We start from the raw sequence: 15211 nt of genomic DNA, 5'->3' as shown, positions 1-15211 counted from the left end.
ATGAGGCAACAATGCCATATTTTCTTTCACGTTCCGTAGCTATAATGGCCATGAGCATGAGAAGGAAATTAACTGCAAATTGAGACAGACTTCTCTGAGTGGAGAGGCTGCCGTGGGGCGGAGCCAGGATCAAATTTCAAATAGCAAATTAGATCCACCGGCTGTGACCTTTACTGCTCAGTAATGCTGAGGTCAGTGTCCTGCTATCACACTGAATCACGGCAGGGTTGAGAGCGCTTCCTGGGAGTAATGACTGGTAATATTATTACCTCGCTCCGCTTAATGGCGCCATCAGCCCTCCCTGCGAGGAAAAAAGGTGTCGACTTCGACAGCCTGCATGGTGAATAAAGATGTCCGATGCAGACATAAAGCGCCACAGCGGAGAAGTACTCAATAAAAGCAGAGTCAAGGGAAGAGGAGGAAGAGTTACTATTATCCCTCTACCCCCTCATCTGTCACCATCAGAGATGTCACCGCCTCCTTGTATCAGCACCTGGGATGGAAGCAGGTCCCAGACTTCAGCTTTTAAGGTTTATGACAACTGTTAAGTTGGCTTTTCTTTTCCTGATAACTTCTTTGTGGTAAAACGGGCTTTCGGTGCTATCTTCAATGCAGTTTGACACCTTGTTCATCTACTGATGGCACCGCCTTAACTAGTGATGCCTAGACATGCTCACGGGAAGACCGAGGATTGAACTCGCAACCCTGTTTTTGATGCACGACACTCGTGGTTCTCAATAGTCGGCGTGCGGGCCATATCCGGCCAGTCAACTCCACTTTTTCTCTACTTTTTAACAGCAAAAGCTGTTTGGAGGAAATATGAATATGAATATAGGGAACATGCAGAGGGACTTTCAGAACAAACATCACAACTTTGAAATACTCCATAACGCCGGTTGTTGACGGGTGGTTCTGTTTTTTTACATCTGGACCCATGCAAAATTTTGGACTTTAGAAAATGTCTGCAGTACAGCTAATATGAGTTTGTGAACACTGACAAAGGCTAATAAATACTACTGTAATATATGTATATACATCTTACACATTTTGCCTATATTACGCATTTTCAAGCATAAAAATGGCAGAATGAACAAAAATACAATGCATTCAGTACCAACCTTGATTGGTGGAACAAGAGGTTTTAATTGCAGCTTTCAGTGATCTCACAACAGGCACAATAATCCCTAGCACGGGCTATTGTTGCGGCCATAACCCACATCAGGCTTAAATTCAACTCTGAACTCTTGATGTCACTTCCTGTCCACCCTTTCACTCAGCACTCAGCACTGGAACACGTTTACAGCGACACACATACAGTGAAGAAAATAAGTATTTGAACACCCTGCTATTTTGCTATTTCTCCCACTTAGAAATCATGGAGGGGTCTGAAATTTTCATCGTAGGTGCATGTCCACTGTGAGAGAGATAAACTAAAAAGAAAAATCCAGAAATCACAATGCATGATTTTTTAACAATTTATTTGTGTGATACAGCTGCTAATAAGTATTTGAACACCTGAGAAAATGAATGTTAATATTTGGTACAGTAGCCTTTGTTTGCTATTACAGAGGTCAAACGTTTCCTGTAGTTTTTCACCAGGTTTGCACACACTGCAGGAGGGATCTTGGCCCACTCCTCCACACAGATCTTCTCTAGATCAGTCAGGTTTCTGGGCTGTCGCTGAGAAACACGGAGTTTGAGCTCCCTCCAAAGATTTTCGATTGGGTTCAGGTCTGGAGACTGGCTGGGCCATGCTAGAACCTTGATATGCTTCTTACGGAGCCACTCCTTGGTTTTCCTGGCTGTGTGCTTCGGGTCGTTGTCGTGTTGGAAGACCCAGCCACGACCCATCTTCAATGCTCTGACAGAGGGAAGGAGGTTGTTCCCCAAAATCTCACAATACACGGCCCCAGTCATCCTCTCTTTAATGCAGTGCACTCGTCCTGTCCCATGTGCAGAAAAACACCCCCAAAGCATGATGCTACCACCCCCATGCTTCACAGTAGGGATGGTGTTCTTCGGATTGTACTCTTCATTCTTCTTCCTCCAAACACGCTTATTGGAATTATGACCAAAAAGTTCTATTTTGGTCTCATCTGACCATAAAACTTTCTCCCATGACTCCTCTGTATCATCCAAATGGTCATATGCAAACTTAAGACGGGCCTTGACATGTGCTGGTTTAAGCAGGGGAACCTTTCGTGCCATGCATGATTTCACATCATGACGTCTTAGTGTATTACCTACAGTAACCTTGGAAACGGCGGTCCCAGCACTTTTCAGGTCATTGACCAAGTCCTGTCGTGTAGTTCTGGGCTGATTCCTCACCTTTCTTAGAATCATTGAGACCCCACGAGGTGATATCTTGCATGGGGCTCCACTCCGATTGAGATTGACCGTCATGTTTAGCTTCTTCCATTTTCTAATGATAGCTCCAACAGTGGACCTTTTTTCACCAAGCTGCTTGGTAATTGCTCCGTAGCCCTTTCCAGCCTTGTGGAGGTGTACAATTTTGTCTCTGGTGTCTTTGGACAGCTCTTTGGTCTTCGCCATGTTACAAGTTAAAGTCTTACTGATTGTATGGGGTGGACAGGTGTCTTTATGCAGCTAACGACCTCAAACAGGTGCATCTGATTCAGGATGATACATGGAGTGCAGGTGGACTTCTAATGGGCAGACTAACAGGTCTTTCAGGGTCAGAATTCTAGATGATACACAGGTGTTCAAATACTTATTAGCAGCTGTATCACACAAATAAATTGTTAAAAAATCATGCATTGTGATTTCTGGATTTTTCTTTTTAGTTTATCTCTCTCACAGTGGACATGCACCTACGATGAAAATTTCAGACCCCTCCATGATTTCTAAGTGGGAGAAATAGCAAAATAGCAGGGTGTTCAAATACTTATTTTCTTCACTGTAAGCACAGGTTTTATTTATGTATGGCTGATTTTTGCTTATGTCTACTTTATTGGTAATATGAGTGTATTGGTGACTGTAGGGGTGTTATTTCATGTCTAGAGGGCTCTAATCATGAAAAATTATCTTTTTAATCATGACATGTGGGGCTGCGCGGCGATCAAGTGGTTAGCACACAGACCTCACAGCTTGGCGACCCAGGTTCAATTCCACCCTCAGCCATTTCAGTGTGGAGTTTGCATGTTCTCCCCGTGCATGCGTGGGTTTTCTCCGGGTACTCCGGTTTCCTCCCACATTCCAAAAACATGCTAGGTTAATTGGCCACTCCAAATTGACAGCTGGGATAGGCTCCAGCACCCCCACGACCCTTGTGAGGAAAAAGCGGTAAAAAATGAATGAATAAACTAAACTAAAATAAAATATTAGGAAAGCAGGAGGTGAACAAATAAATAAAATAAAATATTAGGAAAGCAGGAAGTGAACAAATGTAACAGTTACTGATTGTAAAAGTACCAGATGGAGGGGTAGGTATGAATGTGAGTGTGAATGGTTGTTTGTCTATATGTGCCCTGTGATTGACTGGCCACCAGTCCAGGGTGTACCCCGCCTTTCGCCCAAAGACAGCTAGGATAGGCTCCAGCACCCCCTGCGACCCTCGTGAGGATAAGCGGTAGAAAATGAATGAATGAATGAATGAATAATGACATATGCTGGTATTGGAGAGTTTGCTTGTTCTTGGTGTTTAGATTTTCCCCCAAATGATGTACAGCATGAGCATAGTGATGATGACTAGTGATGATGATGTAGCCAGAGCCTTGCTGTCATTGGTACCGAGGTATTTCAGGCACAGGAGCACTGGTGTGGTGCCTGCAGCAGGTTGCACCAATCAGCAGTTTGACATGAGCCAAGTGATGCCGCAGTGTGTTAGTCTTGGCGTGCCCGCATTGGAAGAGCCAGCGGAAAGAGAGACAGCGAAAGTCTAGCAGGTTAAGAGGAAAGCGACGGCGAGGACAAGGTGAGAGAGGGTGAGTGATAGCTCCAAAGGTGCAAGCGGAGATGCTAAGACATTAAACATTCACAGAGCCTGTGGTGTCACTGCTCCATTGTGGAGTAAGCACCCGAATGGGTCGTCTGGACACCGTAATATCTGTCCCAATCCTTCACTGTTTTTGTCTCATCATGGTACCTTTGGGCAACCTGATGGATAGTCCAACCAAGCCAAGAAAGGTCTTTGAATGCTTGCTGATGTACTGCACAATGTAACAATTTCAACTTGCATCCTTTAATCAGTGCAGAATTGTGCAGCTTTCACAATCTGGACTCATAACATGCAAAGAGGCATGCCGGTCTGTGCAAGCCAGGGGTGTCCACCGTGCGGCCTGGGGGCCATTTGTTAGTGGCTTACTCTGCCTCCAACATCCTTAATTTTTTTCATTCATTCATTAATTTTTTTTACCGCTTATCCTCACGAGGGTCGCTGGGGGTTCCCCGCGAGAGGCGGGGTACACCCTGGACTGGTGGCCAGCCAATCACAGGGCACATATAGACAAACAACCATTCACACTCAAATTCATACCTATGGACAATTTGGAGTCGCTAATTAACCTAGCATGTTTTTGGAATGAGTACCCGGAGAAAACCCATGCATGCAAACATGGAAACATGCAAACTTCACACAGAGATGGCCGAGGGTGGGATCGAACTCGGGTCCCCTAGCTGTGAGGCCTGCGTGCCAACCTAATTTTTATCAGTATGCAGTTATCTGTAACTTATACTGGCTCATTTTAAGTGCTTGTGGTTTGAAGTTTGTTGTGTTTGTGTGTAAATTAATACAGATGAGGAGTTACCATAGCAACACAAATGCAACCACGCCACCCCCTGTACCGGACTGACTGTTGTTTGTTAAATTCAAAAGCACACAATAATTGTACTAAACACATGTTTAGTACAGTAAGTACTGTGTATGTAATATACAAGGTATACATAAACTAAAATACATCAATTCTTTGGAATTTAGTGCAATGGTAAATATTGTAAATTGTAATATTAAATAAAAATTAATTTAAAAACAAACGGCACCTCAACTTAAAAAAATAAGAAAATGTTGATGGGTAGCTATGAAAACACACAAGTGTAACAGATTGCAGTAGATGAGTTTTATGTTTATGCTTTATGTTTATGATGCTTACAGCATGACAACACAAAGTAGGCCATATTTCCACTACTGTGACATGTTTTGATGGAAGTCTTATGCAGCGATTGTGCTTTGATGTGACAAATTTGATGTAACTTTGATCAAATGGAGAGGCGCTGAAAGCCTCCACACATCGTGAGCTGGGAACACAAAATACAGGTTGGATTGCAAGGTATACAGCACTTAATGCACGGTTCCAATCCCGTGTCGTGTACTGCCTCACTTATACTTATCTTAAATTAGAAACTGACCAGCGGCATGGGATGGATTGCGTTCAATAGATGGATTGCGGTCCTACTATAGGTTTACTTCATCGTAGTTTGCAGTGATGCAAACTGCAACGTGTACTGCGACCCCATGACGTAGAATTAAACAAGACGATGTGATTCAGTCACACCAAGCTAATTAAGCACAGCAGATTGCCTTCTGGCGCCAACTCGGCCATTAATCAGCAGTAGATCATTTTCTCTGCAATGTCTTGGCGTCACTGTAGATATTTTCATTTAGCGTCGCTAATTAGCGACAAAATACAACTCGGTTCTGGTCTTTTGCCTCCAACTTTCCACGTTTAGATGACAAATGGCCGAAGACGGCACGTCTACATGTGTTGCACTTCTGTCCGATTGTGTGTTTTATTCTGTGCTCCGTGTGTCTCCATCCATCTCTCATGTCCGCAACATCTGCCACGTTTCCATCCAGTTTTTTTTTTAAAATAATAACAGAAGAAGGAAAACAGTGATAAATGAATTTGTATTTGATTGACGGAAGAAAATGTTTGATCCCAATAGTCAAAGGTGGTTCAGTAGCGGGTGAAGAAAGCCTTGTTGGTAAGCAACAAGGTCTTGTAGTTGCTTACCAGAATGGCACACATTTCCATCCCGATGATTCCACCCCCATCTTTGATAGTAGTGATGGTGATGTTGGACTCTTAGTCACCATTTCTCTGCCTCCAAACACACCCGGATGCCAAAGAGCTCCATTTTGGTGTCATGTGACGCATCACATTCTCCAAAGCCTTGTTGAGTCATTCAGGTGATAATTGTCAAACATTCAGACGGGTCTGTGAATGTCTCTTCTTGAGTAGCGGGACTCAATCCGTGACAGCAAAGTGTCTTATTAAGGCGCTTAAATGCTGAATGTGCTCCCAACACCCTTGACATCATTAACCAGCTCCTCCCTAGCACCTCCCTCACCTTTCCCACAATAATCCTTTCCCCAACATGTGAAATGTTGCATGGGCGATTGACCTTTGTTACCTTGTATTTTGTCCCTGAGGCCCTTTGACAGCTCTTTGGTCTTGCCCATGGTGCCTAAGAGATTGTTTGTGTGACGCTTGTCTTTCACCCTCATGACAAGTTGAGATGAGGAATACTTTCTTAAAGGGACAGAACTGGTGTGTGTTTATTTCTCTCAATCAAATGCAAAATAATTTATAACATTTTTTTTTAAAAAACCTTTTGTTCCTTTTTGTTAAAATGAGCCTACCATACTACCATATTCTTCCTACGTTATTTGTTGCAGAATATATTGCATTTCAGCGACTGGTAGCATCAACGTTAACTAAAAACCTTCAACTAAGTTTGTTTGGGTCTTTTAAATAGTTGTATAAAAATGTTCTGTGCATTTCCACTTAAAACTAGCTAGACGTTTGGATGGAAACAGAGCTGATGTCTTATTATTCATGTTTTCTTTTTTTCTCCTCTCTTTTCTCTCTCGTGTCTGCACTCTCCTCCTCTCCTCTCCAACGTGCCTATTGTGTTGTGCGTTCTTCACCATCTGTCCTCTACCGTACGCCTTTGCCGTCACGTCCCCGTGCGACCGTGTCCTCTGTCTGGCTCTCAGATCACGGTGAGCGTGGCTCAGGGCCGAGTGCAGAGTCCCTCCTCTCAGCCTCGCTATAAAAGCTACGCCTACGCCCAGGCGGCCTATGTCAAGTCGCCTGAGCAAAAGAGGAGACGCTTTACCGAGCAGGTCTGTGTGTCACCCCGTGCTGTCACCTCACGCTACATGTCCATCTGTGTGTGTGCTGCTGTTTGCTGTGTCCAAATGTCCGTCAGCCAAGTCTCTGTTCAAGTCCTTGTTGGTGCTAATAGACCAGCATCAACACTCTATAGTCAGCTCAGTCCAGATGGGTGTTTTTTTTTAATACTTTGGACGGTGGGGAAAACATAGTACCCATAGGAGGTACCACCATATCCTACCCATAAGGAAAAAAATCAGAATCACTATAACGAGCAATAAGCATCCATGTAGTTACAGTATGTAGATATGGTAATGGTAATGGTTTTATTTTATTTGAACATGCATCAGATTACAATTGAGTGCATCCCATAATCAGTTCCCAGTTCCACATGTCCAAAAGGAGTAGGAAGAAGCAAAGCTTATTAAATCCTACCCCTCCATCTGGTACTTTTACAATCAGTAACTGTTACATTTGTTCACTTCCTGCTTTCCTAATATAATTTAAGTTTTTTTTTAACTTTACTTTTATTTATATTTGGGGAGGTATCATACTGTATGTGGATTTCCAATAAATAGATTTTTATTTTGTTGGCACACAATTCAGAGCACAAGTATCCAATCAATCTGGCATCATGTCACTTTAGGCGGCCCCCACGATAGCCAAAATGTGCAGTGGACTCACTTATTTATGCTTCTTCCGAAATGCATGAGTTCCTTTTCATTTTGGCTGAAAAATTGTAGTACAAATGCAAATACCCATTACTATGAGCAATAGTTTTTTTTGGCAAAATTTTTGGAAATCTTTATTTTGAACATACATGTTACATTAAAAGTACATCACACATTTGCACTTATCCCATGTCCGAAAAGAAGAACGAAGAAGCAGTGCTTCGTGGAAGTGCCTCATCTTGAAATATGACTATAAAGGTGACTATAAGGGTGCTATTTTATGTCTCGAGGTCTCTAATAATGTTAAAAACCATATTTACAAAGTCATTAAAAGATTTTTTATGCTCTAATTACAAAATAATAATAAAATAATTTCACTTATCATGGTCAGGTTTAACTTTAACACAAACAGTCTTTGGACACATGATTTCAAACCTATCCACCAATTTGTTAGGGAAAAATGATCCTGATATATAAATAAAAAGTTGATAGATTTAATATTATTTGACAGTGACAAGAGAAACCTTAACCTAATGCAGCCCATGAATGATTGACGGGCTTAGACCAACCAAGCATGCGGCATATCTCGGTCATTTTTCCACGTTCTAGGCATTTTACGACCTCACTTAATCATTCATGGTAAATGCCGCAACCCAAAGTTCCATAAAACAAAGCACCGTATCACGAAATGCCGTAACATGTAACACACAAATGCCGTAACACAAAATGTCATAAAATGAAACACCATAACTGCTATAACACGAAACGTGAACCTTCATAATACGAGGACCACCTCTATGTGTTTTTATACTTTTTATACAACATAGATAAAAGAACTACCTTTGTGAAAGGTGCCCTCTTAGTTTTATAGTTTCCAAAATTGTTCCTCTGGAATAATACACATTACAGTATTAAATTCTGTATGATACTCTGATGGCGTGTATTAAGTGTTTTTATGGCATCTGAGCATGGCTTTCTTCAACAAAGCTGTGATGCATTCTAGTCCCTCACATGTACGGTTTCTTTAAAATCTTGGCGTCTCTTTTCTGTTTCTCATCCATATCTGACCTCTGACCCCATGGCAACCTCTGTCCTTGGCCTGCTCGGATCTGCAGTTCCTGAGTCCCAGCCAAGAGGAGCTGCAGCGAGGCCTCAGTCCACTGCCTCCAGGCTCCACCACTCTCGAGGCTTATCAAACGGCCCTGGAGGAGGTACGTCAAAGATGATACCCTTGTGGGCGTTGCTGGTCATTAAATGACCGAAACAAACCTAAAACATCAGATGGAAAATGTTGTGAAGGAGATTTAACATACCGTGGCATACCCCAGGGGTCAATACTGCGACCAAAGCTACTGTATTTGTCTTATCTCTATAAAAACATACTGCAGTTTGCGGCATACCCCAGGGGTCAATACTGTGACCATAGCTACTTTATTTGTCTTATTTATATAGGAATATACTGTAGTTTGCGGCATACCCCAGGGGTCAATACTGTGACCAAAGCTATTGTATTTGTCATATTTATCTAGGAATATACTGTAGAGTGTGGCATACCCCAGGGGTTAATACTGTGACCAAAGCTATTGTATTTGTCTTATTTATATAGGAATATACTGTAGAGTGTGGCATACCCCAGGGGTCAATACTGCGACCAAAGCTACTGCATTTGTTTTATCTATATAGAAATATACTGTAGTTTGTGGCATACACCAGGGGTTAATACTGCGACCAAAGCTACTGTATTTGTCTCATCTCTATAGAAATATACTGTAGTTTGTGGCATACCCCAGGGGTCAATACTGCGACCAAGGCTACTGTAATTGTTTTATCAATATCCAAATATACTTTAGTTTGTGGCATACCCCAGGGATCAATACTGTGACCAAAGCTACTGTATTTGTTTTATCTATATAGAAATATACTGTAGTTTGTGGCATAACCCAGGGGTCAATACTGCGACCAAAGCTACTGTAATTGTTTTATCAATATCGAAATATACTTTAGTTTGTGGCATACCCCAGGGATCAATACTGTGACCAAAGCTACTGTATTTGTTTTATCTATATAGAAATATACTGTAGTTTGTTGCATACCCCAGGGGTCAATACTGAGACCATAGCTACTGTATTTGTCTTATCTCTATAGAAATATACTGCAGTTTGCGGCATACCCCAGGGGTCAATACTGTGATCAAAGCTACTGTATTTGTCTTATTTATATAGGAATATACTGTAGTTTGTGGCATACCCCAGGGGTCAATACTGAGACCATAGCTACTGTATTTGTTTTATCTATATAGAAATATACTGTCGTTTGCGGCATACCCCAGGGGTCAATACTGCGACCAAAGCTACTGTATTTGTCTTACCTATATATAAATGGCATCTGTAAGGCCACAAAGATTTAAGCTAGTATTATTTCAGATGTTCAAATGAAAACACAGAGGAGCTAATGGAAACAATAACAGTGGAAATAAACAATTAAACAAAATAAACAAGACAATTTCAATGATGCCCCCTATTGGTGGAAATTAATTTTACATTTTAAATGACGTACCTGTAACATTCTGCTTTGTCTGAGAGAAGTGGCATGGCTCAGGTTATGGAGTGGCTGTCTGCCAACATGATGGTTGCTGGTTCGATTCTGGTTTAATTTCCACACATTTTTAGGATACTTTTACTCCATTTCAGTTCAGCCTCAGCAGTCACATGTACTGTACTGTCATTTTGTTAATCTTTCCGAAAATAAACTGCATCTTCACGGTTATGTTTTTCAACCGTGGATGTCAAGGTGCTGACGTGGCTTCTGTCGGCTGAAGACGGGCTCCAGGCTCAGCCTCCCATCTCGGACCTTGTTGAGGAGGTGAAGGAGCAGTTTCACACACATGAGGTGAGGACTGGAAGAGTAGCAATATGCTTTTTTTTTGGATGGAAAGCAAACAGACCTCAGAGTTGGGTAGAAAAAGTATTTGGAACCAGCAGTCTACTGGTGGCCACTCATCCTCCATAAAGAGGACTCAAATATTCCAATTGCATTCGGTTTATTTGCGCAAACGAAAGAATTGAACCTGTGAGGTCTGCGCGCTAACCACACGACCGCCGTGCAGCCTATTCTGTCCTGTCCTGTCCTGTTCTGTATTTATTTAGAAATAATTCACTTTTTTTTTTAATTAGCAATCTTCACTCGCTAAATGTACTGCAAAAAAGGTCAGTAAGGATAATTCATAATGCCGCCTACAGAGAACATACTAAGTCCTTATTTCTAAAATCACAAATACTTCAACTTGCTGATATAGTTCATCTTCAAACAGCTAAAATAATGCATAAGGCTAAAAATAACCAATTAGCTAAAAATGTCATCCAATACTTCTCTACAAGAGAGGAGAAATATGATCTCAGGGAAGAACTACATTTGAAACACTTATATGCTAGGACTACGTTAGCGTTAGCATAGCATTTCAGTATGTGGAATCAAACTATGGAATGGATTGAGTAAGGAAATCAAACAATGCACAACGATGAGCCAATTCAAGAAACAATACAAGCAGTTGATGTTTGCTAAATACAAGGATGAAGAGTCTTGAACCAGTCATGATGTGCTATATATATCACTATATTGACACTTACTATGGTACCCATTATGGCATTGGATGCTTATATCACCTCCTACTTCGGTATGAGGTACATTATTTAAAAAAACAAAACAAAACAAAAAAAAAACAAACAAACAAACAAAAAAAACTTAAACTGTGTTATGGAAAGCAGGAAGTGAACAAATGTACCAGTTATTTATTGTAAAAGTACCAGATGGGGGGGTAGGATTTAATAAGCTTTGCTTCTTCCTACTCCTTTTGGACATGTGGAACTGGGAACTGATTATGGGATGCACTCAATTGTAATCTGATGCATGTTCAAATGAAATAAAACCATTACCATTACCATAATTTATGGATGGATGGAAAAAGATTGGACCCCCACCATTGCAGTCTATTTAGTAACATCTCATTCAAGTCAAATGAAATGATGTGTTTTTTTAAAGCCACTTTCAATTGAGACATGTAGTAAAGTAAAGTTAAAGGGCCTCCGTCGGTTCAATCACCTCTATGAGTGCAACTGTGTGACATGTCGATGCCTCTCATCCTCAAGGGCTACATGGTGGAGCTCACCACGCACCAGGGCAGCGTCGGGCGCGTCCTCCGGGCCGGCGCCGCCTTAGTGGCCGAGGGGAACCTGAGCGAGGAGGAAGACACCGAAGTGAGGGAGCAGATGAACCTGCTGAACTCCCGATGGGAGCACCTGAGGGTGGCCAGTATGGAGAGACAGAGCAGGTGCGCTTGTAGCTATTTGCTAATAATGAGCAGTGTTTGCCCTACCGTCATATTCTATGAAAAATAATTGCTTCCACCTGCCGTGTTGCTCCGCCCCCAGCATGTAGACAAAACTGCCTGCATAAACAGCAACAGCAGGCGGAATCATGAAAAGTCGGATAGAGTAAACACGTTGCAAAATTCGGGGATCAGTGTCTGCTGTCAGATATGTGAAGAGGAAGGACAAAGACGTTCATTCTGACGCCCCGTCGGCCATGTTGTTAAATTGTCACCATGCTGAAAATGTATCCAGAAGCCAAAGTGACCCTAATACAACACAGGAAGGAAATTGCTTGTCTACGGGTGCTGCGGCTAACACGGCTTTGATGCTCTTACCGTCCATCTCCACAGTCTCCATCGGGTCCTCATGGACCTGCAGCACAAGCAGCTCCAACAGCTCACAGACTGGCTGGACATGACCGAAGCACGGGTCAAGAGGATGGAGGCTCAGCCACTTGGTCCTGACTTGGAGGACGTCAAGCACCAAGTGGAAGAGCACAAGGTGGTCACCCGGTTTATTCCACAAACACAGCACATTCAGACACTACATTAGGTATACAGTCAATAAATGTTTCAGAACATCAAACTGAACAGGAAATTCAGTTTTTAAAGGAAACGTTTATTATTAAGTGAGAAAAAAAATCCAAACCTACATGGCATCTAAACCTGGTTGGGCAACAACTGCAATCAAGCATTTGTGATAACTTGCAATGAGTTTCTTCCAGCGTTGTCGAATAATTTTGTCCCTTTGGAGAATTGTTGTCATTCAGCCACATTGGAGGCTTTTTCAGCATCAAGCGCCTTTTTAAGGTCATGCCACAGCATCTCAAGGTCAGGACTATGACCAGGCCAAACCATAGTCTTCAGAGGTGGACTTGCTGGTGTGTTTAGGTGTTATTTGATGTTTTTGTTATGCAAATTTGGAGTGGCCGGATTGGAGCAAGAAGGGACACAGAGAAGAAGAAGAAGAAGAAGGAAACCTGGGGGGGGGGGGGGGGTGTTCCATTCCTAACGCAACAGAATGATCTTTGGTTTAATCTGGTCTATTTTTCAAAATTCCAGCTTTTGCCGAAATTTAAATTTTTCCAAATAGTCCAAATGCCATTTGATCTTGAGAATTCTGACTACCACATTTCTTAACCGATTAAAGCCATTCCAACCCAACAGCATTCAGCTCAAAACATTCAGGATGTATTTTCCACATTCTAAATTCATTTTCCTGGCATTCCACATTTTCATGTCCAAAAATTCCCTTTATTTTTTACATTCCCGCTTTCCAAATAATTGCCAATTTTCTGCACAGTATTCCAGCCTCCGCCCTTCAACATTCACACGCAAATTTGACACAAATTGCTTTCTCCAGTAATATAATTATTATGATGATAGTATCATTGAAAAGCCATACAAACATGTGATAAAGTGTTTCCTGCAGCTCTTGCAGGAGGACCTGGAGCTGGAGCAGGTCCGGGTCAACTCGCTCACCCACATGGTGGTGGTGGTGGACGAGACCAGCGGTGACAGCGCCACCGCCGCCTTGGAGAGTAAACTTCAGGTAAGTTGGACCACAACCTTTTTTTTTTTTACTCTTCTCCAAACGTCGTCACGGATCAATGTTGAACCTGTTAACCCGTGTGTTGCTATGGTAACTACTTTATGACACTTGCATATATAAATGCTATACATCCATGTAACTGGAAGAATCTCAGCTAAAAGCTCAAACAATCGCATTTTCGAAAAGTAGAAGTCAATTCAAACCAGATGTGTTTACATGGAGCAAATGTTGAAAACAAACAAGCAGCATAATCATTTCATAAAACAAAACACTAATGCAACAAATTTAGTTCAACTTGAAGACTAGCAATAGGTATCATTCCTCTATTAGTAAAAGTCACTGAATAACCAGCTTCATTTACACTTATAATATCACAGCGAGATCTACAATAACCATTTTTTAATATTCATACCAAACTCATCCATGGAAACCAGAGGTGTCCAAAGTGCAACCCGAGGGCCATTTGTGTCCTGTTGCTGTTTTTTATTGGGCCATGGCACATGATATATTGACACATGAACGATATATTTTAACAACAAAACAAAAAAAACAGCTTCATATAATGGCTTTAATCAGACTGTGGAAAAAGTTAAAAGCATAAAGTCAAAATATACAGGTAAAAAAGTCAGAGTTATTAGAAAAAAGTTGGAGTTAAAATAGAGTTAAAAACAAAACGCAGAAATGTAAAAAACAGCTTTACTTATAGAAGAATAAAGTAAAAATATGAAGAGAAAAATGCAGTATAATGAGTACATTGCAAAAATTATGAGAAACAAAATAAAATAAAGTTTAGGTTGGGGAAAAAGTTCTAGGTTTATGGGAATTATGTCATAATATTCAACTCCAAATTGTCCATAGGTATGAATGTGAGTGTGAATGGTTGTTTGTCTATATGTGCTCTGTGATTGGCTGGCCACCAGTCCAGGGTGTACAGGGTGAAGACAGCTGGGATAGGCTCCAGTACCCCCGCGACCCTCGTGAGGATAAGCGTTAGAATTTTATTTTATTTTATTTTATTTTATTTTATTTTATTTTATTTTATTTTATTTTATTTTATTTTATTTTATTTTATTTTATTTTATTTTATTTTATTTTATTTTATTTTATTTTTATAAAATCATTATTATTTATTATATTTTTTATTTTGGGACCAAAATGAAGTTTTTAGTATTTATAGCGTACACACTATGACGGTATGACGCATAATATGACAAAAAGAAAATGTACAAATATTATATAAGAAAAAAGTTGAAATATTTGGAAAATTAAAAATACAGTACAGATGGGGGAAAGAGTATTTTTTCTTCAAATATTTATAACCTCTTAACAAAATATCAAAGCAGCCCTTGCATCCTTTCATTTCACCACTGATGTAGACCTTTCACATGCACACTAAAATATTTTGTATTTTATATTTGCATTCAAAGCCTCTCAATCCCAGGGGTTTTAAAAGTTTAAATAGACCTTTAAAAATGATAATCTCCCGTCTTTACTTGGGAAGGATTCGGAGAGAATCCACTAACGACACAATAACGATGCAAGCGTGCTA

General features: G+C 41.0%; 1 protein-coding gene across 14 annotated transcripts in view; it reads left to right on the top strand.

The window, feature by feature from the left end:
- The window catches only part of dmd (dystrophin), a 185484-nt gene that overhangs the window by 54505 nt on the left and 115768 nt on the right, over window positions 1–15211 (top strand). For 13 of the 14 annotated variants that reach the window (XM_058052507.2, XM_058052503.2, XM_058052501.2 and 10 more), the window contains exons 10-15: window positions 6956–7084; window positions 8860–8955; window positions 10535–10633; window positions 11890–12071; window positions 12462–12612; window positions 13543–13662. In XM_058052507.2, the coding sequence (XP_057908490.2) occupies window positions 6956–7084; window positions 8860–8955; window positions 10535–10633; window positions 11890–12071; window positions 12462–12612; window positions 13543–13662 (777 nt within the window). The remainder of the gene's footprint in view (window positions 1–6955; window positions 7085–8859; window positions 8956–10534; window positions 10634–11889; window positions 12072–12461; window positions 12613–13542; window positions 13663–15211) is intronic. The other variant, XM_058052502.2, reaches the window with a different exon arrangement.

This window comes from Doryrhamphus excisus, linkage group LG15 (assembly GCF_037039965.1).
Source record: "Doryrhamphus excisus strain RoL-2023G ecotype Guam linkage group LG15, RoL_Dexc_Guam_v1.1, whole genome shotgun sequence".
NCBI lineage: Eukaryota > Metazoa > Chordata > Actinopteri > Syngnathiformes > Syngnathidae > Doryrhamphus > Doryrhamphus excisus.
This window is presented reverse-complemented; position numbering and strand designations above follow the sequence as displayed.